This window comes from Electrona antarctica, assembly GCF_951216825.1.
Source record: "Electrona antarctica genome assembly, chromosome: 19".
Lineage (NCBI taxonomy): Eukaryota > Metazoa > Chordata > Actinopteri > Myctophiformes > Myctophidae > Electrona > Electrona antarctica.
The window spans coordinates 1590794-1611697 of NC_136800.1; the positions used below are offsets into that span (position 1 = coordinate 1590794).

Consider the following 20904-nt stretch of genomic DNA (forward strand, 5'->3'; position numbering starts at 1 on the left):
AGAGAGAGAGAGAGTGCTGTGGTGGTATGGGGGGACAGGGGAGAGAGAGAGAGAGTGAGTCCTGCTGGGACCACTCCTCACAGGGTGTCTGGGACAAAGACCACCATTGGTGAGATAATCTCTCTCTCCCACAGCCTATACGCATGTCTGATCCATGCCCCTGGGCTTTAAAAAAAATGCACTACTAAACACACACACACACACACCAACAATGAATTTAGCTCATAATAGAGCCATTTAAGACACTAGGGAGACGGACTAGAACTAACCTTGCATTGCAAGCGTAGAATAGTCTTATATATAGACTTCTGATCTGAAGGGGACTATGAATGATGGTCCAATACCATAAACTTGAGTATGTTTTTGGGGCCACACGGAAGAAGTCGGCGTCCGGAAATGTTAAAAACCACAACCCCAAAAGCCTTCATGTAGTCCTTCCTGCACTCAGAACTGCCACATAATAATAAACACAATTACAAAGTCAGTAGTTTGTCATATTCGTTTTCACGTGACAAAATGTCAAAAAAGACAATCCACTCACCCAACGTCAAACAATCCTTTTATAATACATCCTCCCAATTAACTTAACTTTGACCAGTTATAATTTCTAAACCCGAGCAAAAATATATTAAATACAAAATGTGGGAGTTCAGAACTTTGCCACCATAGCATGCACCAATATATGGATTGGATTTGCTAGGAGGTACCGACATCTTAATTTAGTTCCATTAGGGCTATACGATTCCAGGCATTTCCTCTTACCAATGAAATAAACTAAGGTGTTCTCCGTTTCACTTCCATCATTATTTAATTCCAATAGGTACAAGGCATGAGAACATTACTGTAATTTGTTTTTTTTATTAACAAATATTTACACAATATTTGCATACATAGCAAAATGACACCATCGCAACGGTGTGGAGTTATAAATCCACAATATTCATCTTTCTGATATAGGTTCTTTGACGCAAGCTTTACAGAGATGCAAAAACACAGCAGCGCATCATTGGCTAATTCAATAATAAAGCAGCCAGCCAGTCAGTCCACACAGATACATGGAGGACCTAGAGAGTAACTCATCTCTAATAGTCTGCCATCTCCTAAGTGGTAAAACATGTAAAATTTATCCCATTCTGGGCGGGAAACCCCTTTTGGTGTTTTAAGCATCGTTATACTTTAGCTATTGAAAAATAGCAGATCTACAAGCTCGTAGCGCGGCATTCTGTGCCGCGCTATGAGCTTGTAGGTCTGCTATTTTTGAAAAATCGTGAAAACGTGGCGCAAATTTGGAATATATATTCTTTCAGAGCGAACATTTTTAACTCAAATCTTTGCTTCTGGGGGGGGGGGGGGGGGGGGGGGGGGGCCTGGAACAACATGTTTTCAGATGGGGTTCCGCGGCCAAATACAGATTATTCTGGGGGTCCTTGACATGAAATATTGAGCACCACTGATATAGAAACATAGGTATTTCAGAAAACCGTCATGATTTAGAAGACTTTTTTCTTTTCTTTTTTTCTCGATGTCAGGTCTAAAGGGGTTATGTAAGGGCCCATAAGAAACACATATTTACAATACGTTTAGGTAATCACAAGATGCGTGCATAGGCATCCAGGAGGGCACCCCCCGCCGGAGACGAACGCAGTCAATACTAAAATAGTTTTTATGTCTCATTAATTCCCTCTGCATTCGCCGGTACATCCCCCCTTTTACCGCGGTAATACAGTAATCACTCACAATCGCACTGAAAATTATCTGCACTCATCTGTGGAATAAAAAAAGAAAGAAAGGGGTGGGGGCAAAGTGAGGCGAGACGTTCCCATTTTAGCACCGTCTCTTGCCTCTTTAACCCAATTAGACCCGAGTTAAAAACATTCACTTTGAAAGAATATATATTCAAAGATTTGCGCCACATTTTTAAGATTTTTCAAAAATAGCAGACCTACAAGCTCGTAGCGCGCCACTCGGTGGCGCGCTATGAGCTTGTAGATCTGATATTTTTTAATAGCTAAATTATAACATAATGTTTAAAACACCAAAAGGGGTTCCCGCCCAAAATGGGTTAACCCAATTAGACCTGAGGACGATTCTACAAAGTCTTCTAAATCATGACAGTTTTCTGAAAAACCTATGTTTCTTCTATATTAGTGGTTCTCAAATTATTTCATGTCAAGGACCCCAGAAAAGTTATGACATTGGCTGCCGACCCCCCATCTGAAAATATGTTCCAGGGACCTCCCAGAAGCAAAGATTTGAGTTAAAAACTTTCGCTCTAAAATAATATATATTCAAGGATCTGCGCCACATTTTCAGGATTGGAAAAAAATAGCAGACCTAGAAGCTCGTAGCGCGGCACTCGGTGCCGCGCTATGAGCTTGTAGATCGGCTATTTTTCAATAGCTAAAGTGTAGCATAATGCTTAAAACACCATAAGGGGGCCTGGGCCGTGGCTCAGCGGTCCAGGCACCTTGGCTGGGTAATCCAGTCTGGCAGTGTGCCGCGGGTTCTCTCTCCCCATTTCCTGTCAGCCTACTGTCTGTCCCTCCAGAAAATATATAAAATAATGGCGAAAGCCACCATTAAAAAAAACAAAAAAAACACCAAAAGGGGTTCCCGCCCAAAATGGGTTAATGTTCATCTGGGAAGTGCCGCCGAGCGCTCGGGCCCTCTCTTCTCCCCTCAACGGCGATGGGACGCGGCTCCTGCACTCCCGAGCCGCTTAATGACAGTGGGATGTCGATGACTCTCGTGTGTGTCCCGCTCGTTAGACACTCGCACGCACGCGCACGCATGCACGCACGCACACACACAAACGCACACACACACAGCTTTTTCATGCTACATTGCCTGGTCGGTAGGACAACATAAAGGGTCGTCAGTGGTGTGATGGAAAAAAAGAGGTACCTTTCCCACTCACATTATGCTGTGATAAGAGAGGGGAAAACGTTTCTCCTTTGGGGTGATGTCGATGCAAAAAAAAAAAAAAAAAAAAAATGGAATCACTACCAACCAGAATAATGAAAAGCTCTACTCTAGCCCATTTTGGGCGGGAACCCCTTTTGGTGTTTTATAAGCATTATAATATGCTTTAGCTGTTGAAAAATAGCAGATCTACAAGCTCATAGCACGGCACCGAGTGCCACGCTATGAACTTGTAGGTCTGCTATTTTTGAAAAATCGTGAAAATGTGGCGCAAATCTTTGAATATATATTCTTTCAGAGCGAACGTTTTTAACTCAAATCTTTGCTTCTGGGTGGGTGTTTCCAGGGGAACAACATATTTTCAGATGGAGATCAGTGGCCAAATACAGATAATTCTGGGGGTCCTTGACATGAAAAAGCTTGAGTACCACTGACATAGAAACATGGTGTTTTCAGATTTTTTTTTAGGATTTAGAAGACGTTTTTTAAGAATCGTCCTCAGGTCTAAACGGGCTAGAGGCCCGCGTCGTGTGAGAAGAAGCCCAAATGGTCAAAGAAGTCATTACCTGTCTGCTCATTATGACCTTGTTTCGCATAACCCATTTTTAGACGTATAAGTATATTGAACCTGATAATAGCAGTGGTCTCTACGGAATATAGACACTAAAACAATCTATATACGAGCACAGATATTTCCATATACTGTAGAAGTGCGTCACGCCCTTAACCCATTCCAGGCGGGAACCCCTTTTGGTGTTTATAGCATTATGTTATACTTTAGCTATTGAAAAAATAGCAGATCTACAAGCTTGTAGTGCGGCACTCGGTGGCGCGTTATGAGCTTGTAGATCTGCTATTTTTTGAAAAATCGTGAAAATGTGGCGCAAATCTTTGAATATATATTCTTTCAGAGCGAACGTTTTTCACTCAAATCTTTGCTTCTGGGGGAGGGTCCCTGGGGTCTTTGACATGAAACACTTTGAGAACCACTGAAATAGAAACATAGGTTTTTCTGAAAGACATTTGTAGAATCGTCTTCAGGTCTAAATGGGTTAAGGGTACACAGAAGCGCCACGAAACAGCCGAGTTCTATTTGCCTCAACCACGGTACCTATAGAGGCATGCATTATTAGCACCCTCTAGTGTCCATCCATGGTATAGTAATCAGATGAAGGGTTTTTTTAGTTGACTTTTTTCCCCCTCTAAATGGAGATCCAGTCTACTGCTGTACAGTCGTCCTCCTCCTAATCTAAACCATCTTCCTCAGCTTGCACATGTAGATGGGTCCAAAGTTGGCCGTCAGGTGTGGAAGGACCATCTCGCCCAGGGCCAAGTCAGGGGCGAAGGTAAAAGTGTTGCTGAACAGCCTGGTGAGGGGCCGGAGGTCGAGGACCTGAGATGGCATTCATTGGTGCGAAGGTGGACATAAAAAAAAGGAGAAAAAAAAATAAAAAGTTACCATCTGTATTTAGTCACTATTTCTGTCAGAAAAACAAAATTATATATATATATATATATATATATATATCTTTTTTTTAATATATATAACTTTGACCTGTACATCCAGGACGGCAATATTCTGAAGGGGCTTCCCTTCAGAATATTATTGAACCTTTGATTTCTATTCACTTTTTTGACTGAAATTCATTCTCATTTAGTGTGCCCCAGTATATATTTATACTAATATATACCAATACTAATATTTTGATTATTTAAAGCTAATTAGATGACATAATTGTCATTATAGCACCTTTCAAACAAAACATGCAGCTTAACGTGCTTTACTTTAGAGACATAAAATAGGAACAGCAAACGGATTAAAAGGAAGCAAACCGTAAACACATTTTCTTTTAGTATAAAACAAAAGAAGATCAGCCATTTATTATTATGATTTTATTTAAGTGTGTTTTTTGTTGTTTTTTAGATTTCAACCTGCCTCTTATATTATACGGTAAGGTTTTGCATCTAGCAAGGCGTAGGTCTAAAGGCTTGTGAAGGAATAATATAAAACAACGGTTTGTGATGTCAAATTAAGTCACAGTAAGTCAAGAAATGTCCCCAAATTCAAGGTACCAAAAGTTAACTCTGAACTTGGTAGATCTGCTTTTAGCTTCTGTGGCCCTAATAATACCCTCGAGTTGTTTTAAAACCTTGGTGAGCATACAGACCCCCACAATATGGAACTGTTTTTAGATTGTTTTGAAATTTGTCTTAGCTTTTTATTTGTAAACCTCTGTAATTCACATTGTATACCTTTTGTTTGTCTTTTCCTGGATCTTCTGATGTATTTCTTTTCTATATGTGATTGTATTACTCGTCGACACTGAAAATGAGTTTAATCCATTTAGACCCAGAGTTAAAAACATTTACTTTGAAAGAATATATATATATTCAAAGATTTGCGCCGCATTTTTACGATTTTTCAAAAATAGCAGACCTACAAGTTCATAGCGCGGCACTCGGTGCCGCGCTATGAGCTTGTAGATCTGCTATTTTTCAATAGCTAAAGTATAACATAATGCTTGAAACACCAAAAAGGGTTCCCGCCCAGAATGAGTTTAACTACTCAGTGTAATTTCGAGAACAAATAAAACTTGAATGAAAGTCCGAACGACACAGGGACGTCCAGCTAGGTCTGGAGTGAGGTGTTCTCTCTTGTTTGGTTTGAGTATTTTGTTAGAAAAGTTCTGCTAGCTGTCAGTTGAAAGGTTACAGGCTGTAGCCTGTAACCTTTCAATCAATGGACCTGTAAAAAGTGCATTCAACCTTCAAAAGATTTTTTCAGCATTTTGCAGAGTTAGGAATTGAGATGAAATTTAAGAATAGTTTTTTTTTGTCACTTTCTTTATAAGGGACATAAAAAATGCAGTGCCATGATATGTTAGTTTTTTTGTTGACATTACTCCTCTCTAGACCTCCCAGTGTGGTTAAACCGTGCAAGGATTTTGTATTTTTGGTTTCAATTTATAACTGCAAGCTTATTTCAAATGGGCAAGTAGAAACACACTGATATATGATCCAGGACCCCCCCCGTAACATTAATATTGAATTAGCTCATTCAAAATAACATACGTGTCGTGTTTCACCACATGTACCGCATGCGTTTCACCACATTGCAACCCTGGCGTAAGAAACATGTGAACACACAATCACGAAATGCATAGAATGTGAATGTCTTGATAGTCTGTGTAATCCATGCACTTGAAATGCTAATTGTGGTTATGGAACCATCTTTCAAGTAATATATTAATAGAATTCATGACTGTGTTTTAAATATGATTTAAAACACTATTAGCAACAGGGTCAAGACAGCAAGTGGAAGAGTTGCTCATAGCTACAAATTACAATCCTGCAAAGTTATGTGTTTGAGATGCTAGTGAATTCTCTCATTGTTGCCTGGCCTTTCACAAGATTGCCTGCTTAGGTCACCAGCTCCGATGGTTGTGTGCTTTTATTAAAAAAAAAAAAAAAAAAAGGTCTAGCAAATTTAGTTTACCAAATCAACAACCCTGCCACGTTCAGAATCACCTTTCTTCCCCATTCTGATGCTCGTTTTTAACAGATACAGATCACCTTGACCACGACTATAGGCCTAAATGCATTGAGTTGCTGCCAAATGATCAGACATGTGTTGGAGTGGACAGTACCGTATAACAAAAAAAAAGAGTTCATCTGCTCTTTTTGCAATTGTATATACAGTATAGGCAAAGAAGCAGCAAACCAGAGAACAAAGTAGGAAGAGTTCTTCCGGCAGCACAGTTAGTCTGCACATTAAGTGGCTGAGCCACCACCATGGCTATTTAGCTGCATATTTGTGTATATATAGTGTGTGTGTGTGTGTGTGTGTGTGTGTGTGTGTGTGTGTGTGTGTGTGACCGTGACTCATGCAGCGCTGTCACAAAGGAACCCAAAGGCTGGAGGAGGACAGGACTGTCAGAAGACAGCAACAGAGGCAACAGAGACACAGGAGGAACACACCCATGGCTGCCAGTACCACTACCACCACTACAACCTACCCATGCCCCACCTGCAATAAAAAATGTGGATCCAGGATTGGGCTCTTTAGCCACCAAAGAACTCACTGTTAAGGACATAAGTGGACGTCATCATCAGATTCGATGGACAACCATAAGCAAGTAAGTGTGTGTGTGTGTGTGTGTGTGTGTGTGTGTGTGTGTGTGTGTGTGGTGTGTGTGTGTGTGTGTGCTGACCTGAAGGTGGATGCCGAGGTTCTCTCTAGCCAGGTGGATGGCCTGCTCCACCACATACTGGTTCTGAAGCTGGGAGAGGGTGCAGGTGGAGTAGACGATCTCTCCCCCAGGACGCGCCGCCTCGATACCAGCCCTGTAAGGACAGACAGAAACAAAGGGAAGCTTTTTTTTTAACTCGTCATGAAAGCTGATTTTGTAGACTTGTTTTCTAGATCAGGTTAACGACTACAGCAGATTAACCCATTTAGGCCTGACGTCAAAACAAAAAAAAAAGTCCTCTGAAATAATATATTTTCAAAGATTTGTGCCACATTTTCACGGTTTTTCAAAAAATAGCAGACCTACAGATCTGCTATTTTTCAATAGCTAAAGTATTACATAATGCTTAGTTAAAACACCAAAAGGGGTTCCCGCCCAAAATGGGTTAAAAGCATGGCAGGGCTAGTAAGCAATGCACCTGCATTAAATATGACCAATAAAGGGTGTGTGTGTGTTAAACCCGGTCTCACCCAAACACGGTGAAGTACCACGGATTGACGTTTCCGTACATACCCGCCTAGAAAACCCCAAAACCTGTTACATATTACACTGAAATCCTCCCTGTGACTGTGACGGAGGGGCGCCGTGTCTAACGAAACTTGAGGCACGAGAGACACCACCGAGCACGCTAAAGCGAGCAAATTGTCGCGTCGAATGAGTTCGGTAGAGCCGACTCAGCCCCGTCCGAGTTGAAACCCAATTAAACAGGGCGTAAAGCCAAAAAGAATCCCAAGACTGAAAATGTTTTTTTTCCTTCTCGCAAATCTGCACTGATCTCATTAAATGACCCCTATGAAATCCTCAGGACTGAAATCCGTCCCCAGGACTGAGAACTTTAAGCAATAGCACAGAAACTTTAAGCCAATAGCACAGAATCGTAAATAATGTCAAACCCAACTCACCCAAACACGGTGAACAAGCACGGATTTGGCAACTCCGTACATACAATACTAGTGAAAGCCACGCCTGTCGAAAGTGTGCCCAGAGAGCCAAGGGTATGCCAATGCGAGACGGTTTTGACATACCTAAACCTAACACACACCCATTATTAACACTTTAAGCGGCCAGGGTTATTTAATCCATTACATTCATGCGCCCAGTCGATTTATAAACACGGACCCCTTTTCCGGACGGACCGGCGGAAGTGGTTGATGTGTGTATAGCAGCTAACAATAGCCACACCACTCTAGAGTCGATCGACAACAACGGGAGACAAGAATAAATCTATCGAGACTAGCAACTGGACCGCGGAGCGCCGTCTAACACAGGATATTTTTTCATAAAGACGGGATGATTTAGATCGCGAGTTATGAACGTTTTAAGATTTTCGTTTTCATCAGCTAAACAGGGGAGGGAGTTTTTTGATGACGTCTCACTCTTGCGCCTCACCGAGGATTGCCCAGCAGGCGCTCCTGGGCTATACAGCCATGCGATCCGTTCTCGTATCAATAAACTTCGTCTTTTGGACAATACTTTGTCCTGAGCGTCGGGCGTTACTAATAGAAAGGACAAAGAACTTTGTCCTGGGCGTTCAGGGTGTTAATTTGATTAGCTGTCTTAGTGCAGTCATGTAAATAGGTTTTCAAGGAGTCCCAGGATGCAGGGATGGTCTTTTAGATGAGTCCCAGGGACATTTTAGGAGTCCCACTTCAACGAAGTTCGGAGTCATATTTTTCGCGATTGTTTTTTTTACGTGTATTATTTTTACTGTACATGCCGAGTACAGTAGTGCATCCCGTGGATGCAGAGGTCGTTTTATTGCGTCCCTTAACTATAAACTGCGTTTTGCACCCTATTTTAATCTCTGTTCAGTCACACGTCTGCGTCAGAAGCATTGTAGCCAACGGAATATACCGAGGCATCAGACCAGACGTGCCAATTACTACTATTTTCTGGTGTGTAGTCCGTTTTGACGTACCTGAAAAATTCCACTTTAATAGAATAATAATAGAACACAATGCTCCCCTCCAGATAATATGTTTGCACGCACGACACACACACACACACACACACACACACACACACACACACACACACACACACACACACACACACACACACACACACACACACACACACACACACACACACACACACACACACACACACACACACACACACACACACACACACACACACACTTGCCACTTACAGCAACAACTCCATCTGCAGCTGGGGCAGCATGCGTCTCTCCTTGGTTCTACTCCTGTTGAATATATTGTTGTCGTCCTCCAAGACTGAGTGTCTATCTGTGGTGCAGGGGACATCAACGAGGACCTGGGCACAGAACAGAAGGTTAAAGCCTGTAGTTATACTCTTTAAAAGGTGAGGTAAAGTCAATATCAATAACAGCACGTGTAGCACGGCAATTTTGTACAAATTCCATAAGTTGGCTTGGAACTCAAAAATAAAAATGTACAATTCTTGATCAACCACAATTGATTCCATGTAAATTTTGCCCAGCTACCATGTTTTGTTTTTACCCTGTCAAAGACGTCCTTCTCGATTTCACCCCATTTTGTGCCATCCTCGGAGGTGACACGCAGTCTCCCTTTCAGCTCCTTTGGAATGTAGCTGTCGATGACCTTTTTGAGACGTGACGTCCGAGACACCGACATATCATTCACACATAGAAACCCTTTATCGAACAACATCGATAAAGGACACACGGACACACACACAGAGAGAGAGAGAGAGAGAGGGGGTGAGAGAGAGAGAGAGAGAGAGAGAGAGAGAGAGAGGGCGAGTTAAAACAAATGACAGATGAGGAAACAACAATAGTCTCACTTGGGAAATGAAACATCTACTGCACAGCCAAATGTGAATCCCCCCCCCCCCCCCTTGGCTAAAGGAGATCATATTAGGGCTTCTGGGCTACAGGCAGGGCTACCGGGGAAATAAAGAAAGAGCAACAAAAATATGAAACCAGAGACAAAAGATGAGATCTGGCCTGGGCCATGGCTCAGTGGTCCAGGCACCTTGGCTGGTAACCCAGTCTGGCAGTGTGCCGCGGGTTCGACTCCCGATCCCGACGGCCTTTACTGCATGTCTTCCCCCCCCATCTCTCTCCCCATTTCCTGTCAGCCTACTGTCTGTCCCTCCATAAAATAAAGGCGAAAGCCACACAAAAAAAAACATTAAAAAACAAAAAAGATGAGATCCGTGCTCTTACGTACGTATCTCCGGGGTCTGAAGCAGAGCCAGGGTCTTTCCACCTGGGGCAGCACACAGGTCCAACACGCAGTGACCCTCCTGGACATCCAGCGCCAGGCAAGGCAAGATGGAGGCAGCATCCATCAGGTAGTAAGACCGTAAGCCATACACGTCTGGTCTAAACAGGAGAGCGAGACACAGAACAAAAAGATTAGGCTTAGAATTCAACATTTTGGCCTGCGGATATTATTGCTGACATTTACCATGCAAATGTGTCATGAATTCACCTAAACCTACATACACACGTCAGTATCCCAAATGCTATTGCACAGAACAGATCTCTAGGAGTTCAGCGGGGAATAGCCGCAATTTGCAACTGCAAACACTAGATTTTTTTTTCATAATGGGTTGAATCTAGAGTTGTAACACCAGCCATTGAGAGCCCATTCATCAATCTGATAGTATTAATCGACGTTTAAACGCACCGACATTGCAGCTGTATGGAAAGCTTGAATTATCCTCTTTCAATCTGAAAAGCGTTTGTTTCCTAAAAATCTACTGTAGACATGTTATGAGCTATTTTCTGCTAAGTAAGTGTTGGAGCTTGGAAGTGTTTTTTCTTTCTTTTTTTAATTAGGAAGTAGCAAGAGTGAATTTCTTGACTGAAAATAGCTCATAACATGTCTACGGGGGACAAACACTTTGCAGATTTGTCCGGTGAAACAAGCGCTCTCCGTTGTGCATCTACTGTCCCCCCCTTTTTTGGTAACGTGTATGTTATCTCTGTCACAACCCCACGGCCGCTGTTTTACGTTTGCTTGCAACGTTCTTGCAAATTTTCTATTTTAGTTTTAGCCGTAGTCTCTTGAAACGTTTTCATTTCGTTTTAGTCGCCCGGAATGTTTTAGTCGACTACTAAATATCATAAGATTTTAGTCGACTAAATCTACAGTTGATTTAGTCGACTAAAATGTATTTTGGCGGGCCTTGATGCCGTCACGTTTTTACACTTGCTGAAAATAGCAGAGCTTACAACAGCGGGCCTGTTGTAACAAATCTAGTGTTGCGTCTAAGCGGGGGATAACCCCCACTCACCCCTCAACTTTAATTGCAGAAACAATGTTCACCTAGTAGGCTTGAATCTTGTGATATCTGCTCTTGGAAACACTAAACACTTGATGTTGGGGCTGAGCCGTGGCGGTGGCAGTTCTTGACTGACGTCAGTGTACTCCTCCTCCGTCCTGCCCTCTGACTTTGCTCCACCTATTGGGTACAAGAAGAACTACAGTTTGTTTTTGCTTTCACAGTAAGTCCGGAGACTCCAGTCCAGGACGGGCTTCAGACGCGCCTCCCCAGGAGACTTGGCTCAGATCTGAACCCGTTTGATTTGGCGTTGGGAACCCGTCACGGCGACCGCATGCCCTTGCTGGCGTCGAACCCCAGGCAGGGTTCGAACCCACAACCTTCCGCATGAAAGGCATATGCTCAAGTCTAACCGCTACACTAGGGCGGCAAGAACTACAGTAAGTCGTGAAAAATCGCAATCCTCAGCGAAACCTCAGTTTAAAAACATAACCATGTCCACCACATTAACCCATTTAGACCTGAGCTCGATTCTACAATTCTTTTCTGAAAAACCCATGTTTCTATGTCGGTCATTCTCAAACATTTTCATGTAAAGACCCCCAAAAATATGCGTATATTGGCCGCCGACCCTCTGTTTGACCCCCCCAGAAGCAAAGATTTGAGTTAAAAACGTTCGCTCTGAAAGAATATATATTCAAAGGTTTGCGCCACATTTTCACGATTTAAAAGAAAATAGCAGAACTACAAGCTCGTAGCGCGGCACTCAGTGCCGTGCCATGAGCTTGTAGATCTGCTATTTTTCAATAGCTAAAGTATAACATAGTGCTTAAAAACACCAAAAAGGGTTCCAACACCGAAATGGGTTAAACTTGAAAAAGGCACAGAATGTTGAACAGCACCCCCTTACCATCCTGGTGGTCTGTGTTTACGATGAAGTCCCTGCAGCCTTGGGCCTCTAGCTCGCCGACGACAGCCTCGTCGGCAGAGAAGCCATTGAGCAGGGCTCCGTACTTGCGCTCGGAGAGCAAGCTGACGCGGACCGACGGCCACCGTTGCTCTCCCAGCTGGTGGCCGTAGGTGGCGTCAAAGTTCTGCAAGGCCAGACTGCTGGCAGGGTGCTTGGGTAGACTTCCAGCCTGTTGGGGTTATAGAACAGGAGATATGTATCAGATAGATAGATAGATAGCTTTACAAAAGGTAAGAAAAACAAGAACTGAAGCACAGTCAATACAGAACAACAGCATTCAATAGTCTACAGTAAAATTATTCAACTATCCTGCGCTATGTGGAAATAAACAACACAAATGTCCGCGCTGTATACCACCTCAAAGGGAATTTGTGACCATTTCAATCAGTGCAATGTGAAAGAAAAGTGAGTGTTCACTGGTCTGGTCAACAGAGACATTCTAGGGCTACGCTGGACCGTGCACATGTAAACAGAGTTTTCTGTATACTATTTAAATGGTCCTCCTGAGAAGAAATGCTGCTATTTGTCCCAAAGAGACTGCAAAAAAATGCTGCTATTTCAAAAAAGCTTTATAACCTGTCAATGTCATAACATGTATATACGATGCAAATGTGACATAGCTCTGTTTACAAAATGCTGTAGCCCCTCCAACAGTACTTTCCCCATTTTCAACTGTTTTTTATCTTATTTGTGATTTTGTGACAAATTGCTTTGGCAATGTAAACTGCTTTGGCATGTTTTCTCATGCCAATAAAGCTCCTTTGAATTGAATTGAATTGAATGATGCCACAGTGATTCGCAAACAGTGATAGGTCATTCATGCGCATAGTATTTATTTTACATACCCATTTGGCTTTTACACGGTTTCGTCTAGGAGTTAGACAACGTAAATCCTTGATTTTCCTCAGGAGTAATCTCGTGTCCATGAGCGCCGCCATCTTGCCGTGCTGCAGTTTTAGTATTCCGTCGGCCGCTCGGCCCAAAACAAAGGTTCCGCGTCCTTGCGTCACGTGGGCGGGCTCTGAAACCAAACCCTAGGCCGATGATTGGAACAGAACCACTAAGCGAAGTCAGAGTCAGCCAATAGGAGGATATATCCGGCGAAACGATCTAGTGGGTTCCTGCGTGTGACCTAACCACGTCCTACAACCGAATTTTGACACCTATCTCCAGACGGACAGCTGTTTTATACTGTAAATATGGTTTTTGAAAACAAAATGATGACGTACGACGATCCCGATGACGAGGTATGACATTGCCCTGGAATGTATGCGTTGAAAATGTGTCCACATACCAACCAATAGTTAACTAACAAGTAACAACTGTGTACCGTGTACTGCCATGATGTTGCTGCTCAGTTGTTACTTCTAGCCCTGGCATGGCTGTGATATTAGAATAGCTTCTGATTCCTTTATCTTTTTTTTAACAATCTATGGATATTACAGACATTGAGACATGTCATGTATTACAGTATTAATTACACAGCCATATATCACCCCTGCTGTGACCTCCTCCTGCATGTGTCCGCGACGGTCATTCACTGCGGTGGCATTGCAAGTCCCAGCAAGCCAAATGACGTTATGATGACGTCCTCCGGTGACGTTCAGGACTAGGCCAGATCACATTGATTGATTGATTGATTGATTGAAATATGTATTAACACAAAACAGTTTGCAGAATTACAGTACATTTCAAGCACAACTCAAGACTGTTAACTGTGAGTGGACGACCCAATAAAGCATTACACTTGTTTACAAGAGGGTCCACCTTGTTCAATTCATCAAAACATTTATAGACGTGGGGGTGATCTTTACGTCTTCACCAGTTAATAATATAGCTTATTCTTGGCCAGATCTGACCAGTTATGAATTTATGATATGACTTAAGTTGATCTGGCGTTGATTGGACTCTCTCTGATGCATCCAGGGACGTCCGTCTTAGTGAGCACAATTTATGTTGGTTGAATATCAGGTGACATTCTGGGCCAGATGTGACTAGTCTTGGTTTGACTTGATCTGGCCCCAATCGAGACGTCGCTAATTCGTCCAGGTCCTGACCGTGCTTGCTGGGGTGGTAGCGTCGCTGTGTACTGTATTGTACTGACCCCCCAATTCATTGTATTCCTGCGATTCATTTTAAAGTTCTGGCAGAAAGCGTGTGTTTAGTCAAATATATCCACTTTTCCACGAGCTTCACACGCACAAAATTCTCCTACCCGACCGACGGGGCCCGAATAGCCATGGTTCTCATGATTATAACATGTCATGTTTCAGGGCTAGGCGGGCCCTAAAGGAGTGCAGGACTGAACATAAAGTTATTTTGGGGATCATGGGGCACACAGGAGTGTACCTGGTGACGCGCTCCCCTTTTAATACTCTATGGTGACTCGTACCCAGCAGCAACAATCGCAACGTTACGTATGCCCGGAGGTCATACGTGCATATGTCATGAAATGTAGACTTTCTGGGGCTGCGTTTATTATAATATTATGGGTTTATTAATTAATATAAATGTTAATATTAATTAACGAATGAATTTATACTCAGGAGTCAGGACCACAATGGAAACAAGTCCCTTGGGCTTTTTGTGTTATCCTTTCATCAATCATTAAAATTACGTAATATTATAATTGCATTGCATTTACAATACATTAACGACATAGTTATTGCTTCATGTCTGTTTTGACAGTGTCTGACAATGTCAACGAAAGACAATTAATTGATAAGCATATACATGAACACCTGTATAATGCTGATTGTTAATAGTCTAATGCTGATGGATGGTGTACAAATGATGCTTACATGTGTACGCATGTGTAGTGGCAGCGGTGGCCAAACGGTTTGCTGGAGCGGTCTTGATACCGGAAGGTCGCCAGTTCGAATCCCCGGACCGGCACGTTCAAATTACCACCGCTGAAGTGCCCTTGAGCAAGGCATTGAACCCCAACCATGAAATGTTCTATGAGCAGGACGTGGGTGTAAACAAGCATCTCGAGCTTAGTCCACTTACCCTGGGTAAACAAAGAACTTTGCTTTGCTTTACACTGCACGAGTACATTAAGAGGAGATTACTGTGTATCTTACATTTTGGTCTTTCTCATTTAAGCCCATTTAAGACCAGTGTAATTCAATTTTCTCAAACTTTCACTGTCTCAGGAGGAAGAGGAGGCTGCAGCGGAGGAGGAGGAGGCTGCAGCGGAGGAGGAGGAGGCTGCAGAGGAGGAGGAGGCAGCGGAGGAGGAAGAAGAGGAGGAGGAGGAAGATGAGGAAGACATGGTGGTAAGTCAGTATTGCTTCACCATAATCCAATTAACCCATTCTGGGCGGGAACCCCTTTTGGTGTTTTAAAGCATTATATTATGCTTTAGCTGTTGAAAAGTAGCAGATCTACAAGCTCATAGCGCGGCACCGAGCTTGTAGGTCTGCTATTTTTGTAAAATCGTGAAAATGTGGTGCAAATCTTTGAATATATATTCTTTCAGAGCGAATGTTTTTTCTCAAATCTTTGCTTCTGGGGGTGGGGGGTCCCTGGAACAACATATTTTCAGATGGTCCGCAGCCAAATACAGATAATTCTGGGGGTCCTTGACATGAAATATTGAGCACCTGATATAGAAACATAGGTATTTCAGAAAACTGTCAGGATTTAGAAGACATTTTCTAAATTTCGACGTCAGGTCTAAATGGGTTAATGAAAGTTAATTAGGCTCTTTTGGATTCCGGAACTAATATATTTTTAAGTTGGAACACGGAAAAGCTTTTGAAAATGATTTAAAACAATTAGGGCTGATTTGTGTAGCTGGGCCCAGTCTAATCGGGGTCATTCATATACCTGCATGTTCCCTCGCCCTGCTGTTCCCTCAATTTTAGCATTAGGCTACTAATCTGAGTTCCCAGAAGTTTTTTTTTTCGCCACTAGGGGGGCGAGAAACACCTACAAGGTAGCAAAAACTAAAAGAAAATCAGACCAGTCTGAAGTGAGTGGTGCAACAGCGCCCCCTGTTGGTACTCTAAACATAGGGACGCTGGGACGGACATAGGGACCTTGCTGTTCCTTGGAGTGGTTGCACCACTCAAAAAGGAGTTTAGACCAAAATACTTTTACATTTACATTTTGACTAATGAAACCGTTGTTCTACAAAAGTATAAATTAAGGTATAGAACTGCAAATCATAGAAGGCACATTCACTGTATCACGATATATATACGATATCTCTGAAAAGGCATTTTATCACAATACAATATTTATCACCCGTCCCCTAGGTTAGGGTTAGTGTTCGTGTTAGTACGCTCCTGTCTAAAAATCGACAAACACCTACTCTGTGTGCTGTTGTTGGCCTTCATATTGAAGAGACAAGCATCCATTCTTTGAGTTAAAAGCAACTGAATTCTGCATAATCTAAACTCTTTGAGGCATGATTCTTGCATGGTTGTCAAGTTCTTTGCTTCTTTCCTGTTAGGGTCACTGTTAGCTCTGGTCCATAGCTCTAATGCGTTGCATTTAGAGCTACAGTACTCTCGACTTTCCTCCGGTGAAAAGAAAATCCCTTTCTGGCCAAAAAGTACCGTTTATATGTGTGGTGGGGGGCTCGGAGTGCTTCCACTAAGGAAAGTAGGCTTTCTAATGACACAACCCGCCTTTGTTTTGGTGAGTAGCAAAACGTTCTTTTTATTTACGCTAAAGACAAGAGGCTGGTCTGCATTCATGCGAGTCCCGGAAGTCGAGAGTAACATAAACATAGCTCTAAATGCAACGCATTAGAGCTATGGATGGAGAGCTAGGTCACTGTTAATAGGGTTTTGCACTGAGTAGCACTGGTTAGTGCTGCATTCACTGGCAAGGCAACCACTGTGATTCTCTTACATTACGAATGTCACATCATTCTTGGCCTATATATAGGGTTCAGTGACAGTCCTATAGCCATCGCTCGTATTTCACTGCACCTTAACAGGTGTTGAAAAGAGTCATGCTCTTTTTCTGACACTGTAACATAACATCCATTGTGCCACGTGGTATTTGAACAGCATCATTTTCTTGTGCAGATAGAACTTTAGTCACCTTTACTTAAAGGGGAATTTCTCCCTAAACCTTTTTTTTACAAAAGTAAGTTGATAATTATGTATATTGACCAAAAAAATTAAGATATAGGGGAGCTGGGGCTGGGGCTGCTGCTGGGGGGGTCTAACATCAGCTCAGGTAGACCAGGAAGAGTGCAGTGTCAACAATGCATGGAGTGTTGCTGTCACATCATCTAGAACAGATTTAAACAAAAAACAAAAAACAATTGCGCGATTGAATAGGAGTTCTAGCGTTACACCCCTCCAGCCCCAGCTTCATCTCAAGCTGCAGCTTCAGCCCCCCTATATCTTTATTTATTTCTTATTTTTATTTTTTTGTCAATATACATAATTATCAACTTACTTTTGTAAAAAAAGGTTTAGGGAGAAATTCCCCTTTAACAGTAATTGCAATTGTACAGTATGTTGTATATTTAGGAGTCCTACACATCTAAATTAAAGATACGTTTATTTTGTTGCCACTTCTGTAGTTGACATTAATAACTAAACTCTGAACTGAAAAAAGGCTGTATAATCCACGTGTAGTCAAAATATTTGAATTCTGTATTTTGACTGACTTCTTTATGCCCTAATGCAGTGTTTCCCAAACTGTGGTGCGTGTACCCCTTGTGGTGCGCGGGCGCCTTCTAGGGGGTGCGCAACATGAAATGGCTAATGGTAGTGCTATAATATTATTAACATATTATGCCAATATGGCAAGTATATTCAGAATATAGCCTATGCTGCATATATATTCAGGTTCATACATGTGCATATATGTGGTTAAATAGGAAATATACAGTATGTGTCTATATAGCTCATGCAATTTATATTTCCATGTGGGAGGGTGCGTCAGCAAGGTCAGGAGGTAACAGGGGGGGCATGCATGGCCAAAAAGGTTTGGGAACGGCTGTCCTAATGAAAAATAACTTTTTGTTTTAGAAGTTTATTCCCCCCTTCACTGGCATATATATGCTCTTTTGGTCCCCCAATAGGACCCCTTAGAAACAATACGAGGCAAGTGTGCGGAGACGTCACACTGTGTACACCTCAAGGAGCGCCTGGAGACGTGTGCAGACCGGGTGGGATCCAGGTCCCAGACACTGGAGGACTGCACGGAGGAACTGTTTGACTTCCTGCACGCACGGGACCATTGTGTAAGTTTGTGTGCACCAGTGTTGTTTTCGTCGACTAAAACGAAGACGAAAAATGTCCCCGTCGTCTACCTTTTTTTTCACTGACAAAAACTAAATGGAAACTATAAGCTATGATGACTAAAACTGAGACTAAATATACTGACAATTTCGTCAACAAATAAAAACTAGACTAAAATGTTAGGAAAGGACTAGTGGACTGCGACGCTGTTAACTGATTATTATTGATAGACAACTCTTTTTTTGTCAATCAATCAACTACCTCCTACCTCCAATTTGATATATTTTTAGGTCACCAGCCCCTATTTGATCCCCATAAGATTTGCATGTCTATATTCTGATATTAATCATTGTTTGTTCAGCAACGGTGGTCTCTCCAGCTCTTTGGTAAACAGAAAATGCATTTTCAGGTCGGCATACCAATTTTATGAGGTCCGGTCAGGCGAGAGAACTACGGATTACGGTTTTGATGATTTTGTTGGAAGAGCTGAACAGACAGAGACCACGGTTACTGAACAAACAGAATACAGGCCTAAAAAAAAGCTTTAAAGGGGTTAGTTCAGATTTTTGGACTTAAATCTGTAGGAAATACTTGCCATTAATATAGTGGTTGCAAAGGTATTAATTGCGTAATCCCGTGGTGGGACTTCTGGTCTTGTTTTGGTGAATATTAAGTAATTCCGGCCCCCAATCTGGGGGCTACGTATTAAAAATAAATGAATCCACAAAACTAGCATCATTTGTATTGTTATTTCTATCCATATAGTACAACTTTAGTTCAACTTTGACCCCTCTGTCACATGGAACTATTGTCCACTATCATGCCAGCAGCAGCACAAAACCATAGTTCCATGTGACAGAGGGGTCAAAGTTGAACAAAAGTCACTGTATATGGTAGAAATAAGTCAACAATACAAATGATGGCTTCATTCATTTTTAGTGCATGGCCCCCAGTCTCCCCCACCAAATGACCGGAACTACTTAATATTCACCAAAATATCACTTACCCTACCTTTAAATGAACAATGTAAATAATGCAGCGTCAGTTATACAACTTGAACTTCCCGCAGTAAAGTAGCAGTTGCAACTTTAGGTTTGAAAAAATGCCTCCAAACATTTGAACCTGAATTTGACAGGTATCACATGATTCCCAAGGTATAATCACTATGTGACCTTTACCCCCATTTACTAATTTTCTGTTGACTAGAGTTCACACCATTTACTGATTCTCTCTTGATTAGCATTGGTTGGTGCATTCAAGGCAAGCACTGTGATTATCTTACATTTTAACTGTCATTCTTGCCCTGTACATAAGGCACAGTGAATAGTCATCGGTTCTTTTATGACTGCAGAAATGCTGCCATTCATGATACTTATCCCTTTTCTCATTACAGGTAGCACACCGGCTCTTCCACAAGGTGAAATGAACGCCATACCCATCTCTAAATTCCAGTAATGTGTAGGATATATTTAAGTACAATAATTGTACAATTACAATATTGGGGGAACAGCAAGAACCGGGGAACACAAACAGTAAACCTCAAGTTATTTTTCTGTGTATTATGTGTATAAATCACAACTCTTGTTAATGTGTTTAGGGACCTGGATTACAGAACGTGCTTTTTAGTTGCACCGTGCATATAATTGACAAGCTCCCAGGAATTGTGTGAATTGAGTGCTGCTCGTCTAGGCAGTTGATGCATGTTTTAAAGGCAGCGGCGCGCACACAGTGAGACTGGACTCTTCACATTTATGAAATAATATGACCAATCCACCCAACCTCAGAGAAATGGAGAGACTGTCAGTTTTAATCATCACTGTGACTGGGCAATAAAGTTGGCTTTTTTGTTACCAGTATTTCTACTAAACATTTGAATAGCATCCGCTCTAGTGCATTTATATGTCTGTGGTACAAACCATTGTACACCTGGATAATGGTACACTCAGGATCCACTGTATTAAACTTGCCAAGCACTGAAGACCAGATCAATCATGTCTTCGTTTGAATCCTTGTTTGAATGTCTTGTCAGTGTGAATCCAAACATTACATGCTCGTTTTCAAATCAAAGCACTTTTTGTACACTGTACCATGCCAATTAGACAATATTTTTGTAAGAGCATGTCTAAAGAAAATGGAAGGTACAATTTACAATTTAGGCATTTAGCAGACGCTCTTAATCTAGAGCGACTTACATTAGGCAAGAACAAAAGCATGGGAATACATCATATATAAAATGCATTTATCATGAAACATGCGTAAGCTAAGAACGTAACTAGAACATATCTATATAATGACACTATATATATATACTATA

At 42.0% G+C, this 20904-nt stretch overlaps 2 protein-coding genes across 4 annotated transcripts; one reads left to right on the top strand and one right to left on the bottom strand.

The window, feature by feature from the left end:
• Positions 1-2965: 2965 nt before the first annotated feature.
• Positions 2966-13466, bottom strand: nsun4 (NOP2/Sun RNA methyltransferase 4). The gene is made up of 8 exons (XM_079530164.1): positions 13224-13466; positions 12319-12547; positions 11453-11588; positions 10349-10503; positions 9656-9810; positions 9325-9449; positions 7134-7266; positions 2966-4315 (listed from the first exon to the last, which is right to left on the bottom strand). The coding sequence occupies exons 1-8, from the start codon at positions 13314-13316 to the stop codon at positions 4172-4174; spliced, it is 1170 nt and encodes a 389-aa protein (XP_079386290.1). The 5' UTR covers positions 13317-13466; the 3' UTR covers positions 2966-4171.
• A 25-nt stretch (positions 13467-13491) lies between these two features.
• LOC306943674 (cytochrome b-c1 complex subunit 6, mitochondrial-like) lies at positions 13492-20579 on the top strand. Of its 3 annotated transcripts, XR_013792441.1 has the most exons (5): positions 13493-13625; positions 15534-15656; positions 18431-18592; positions 19984-20255; positions 20302-20579. XR_013792441.1 is itself a non-coding variant. In XM_079530183.1 (4 exons), the coding sequence occupies exons 1-4, from the start codon at positions 13578-13580 to the stop codon at positions 20014-20016; spliced, it is 363 nt and encodes a 120-aa protein (XP_079386309.1). In that variant the 5' UTR covers positions 13492-13577; the 3' UTR covers positions 20017-20579. The 3 variants fall into 3 exon arrangements, 2 of the variants coding, with proteins under 2 accessions (XP_079386309.1, XP_079386308.1); XM_079530183.1 differs by having other exon boundaries at positions 13492-13625; positions 15534-15653; positions 19984-20579; XM_079530182.1 differs by having other exon boundaries at positions 19984-20579.
• The last annotated feature ends 325 nt before the right edge of the window (positions 20580-20904 follow it).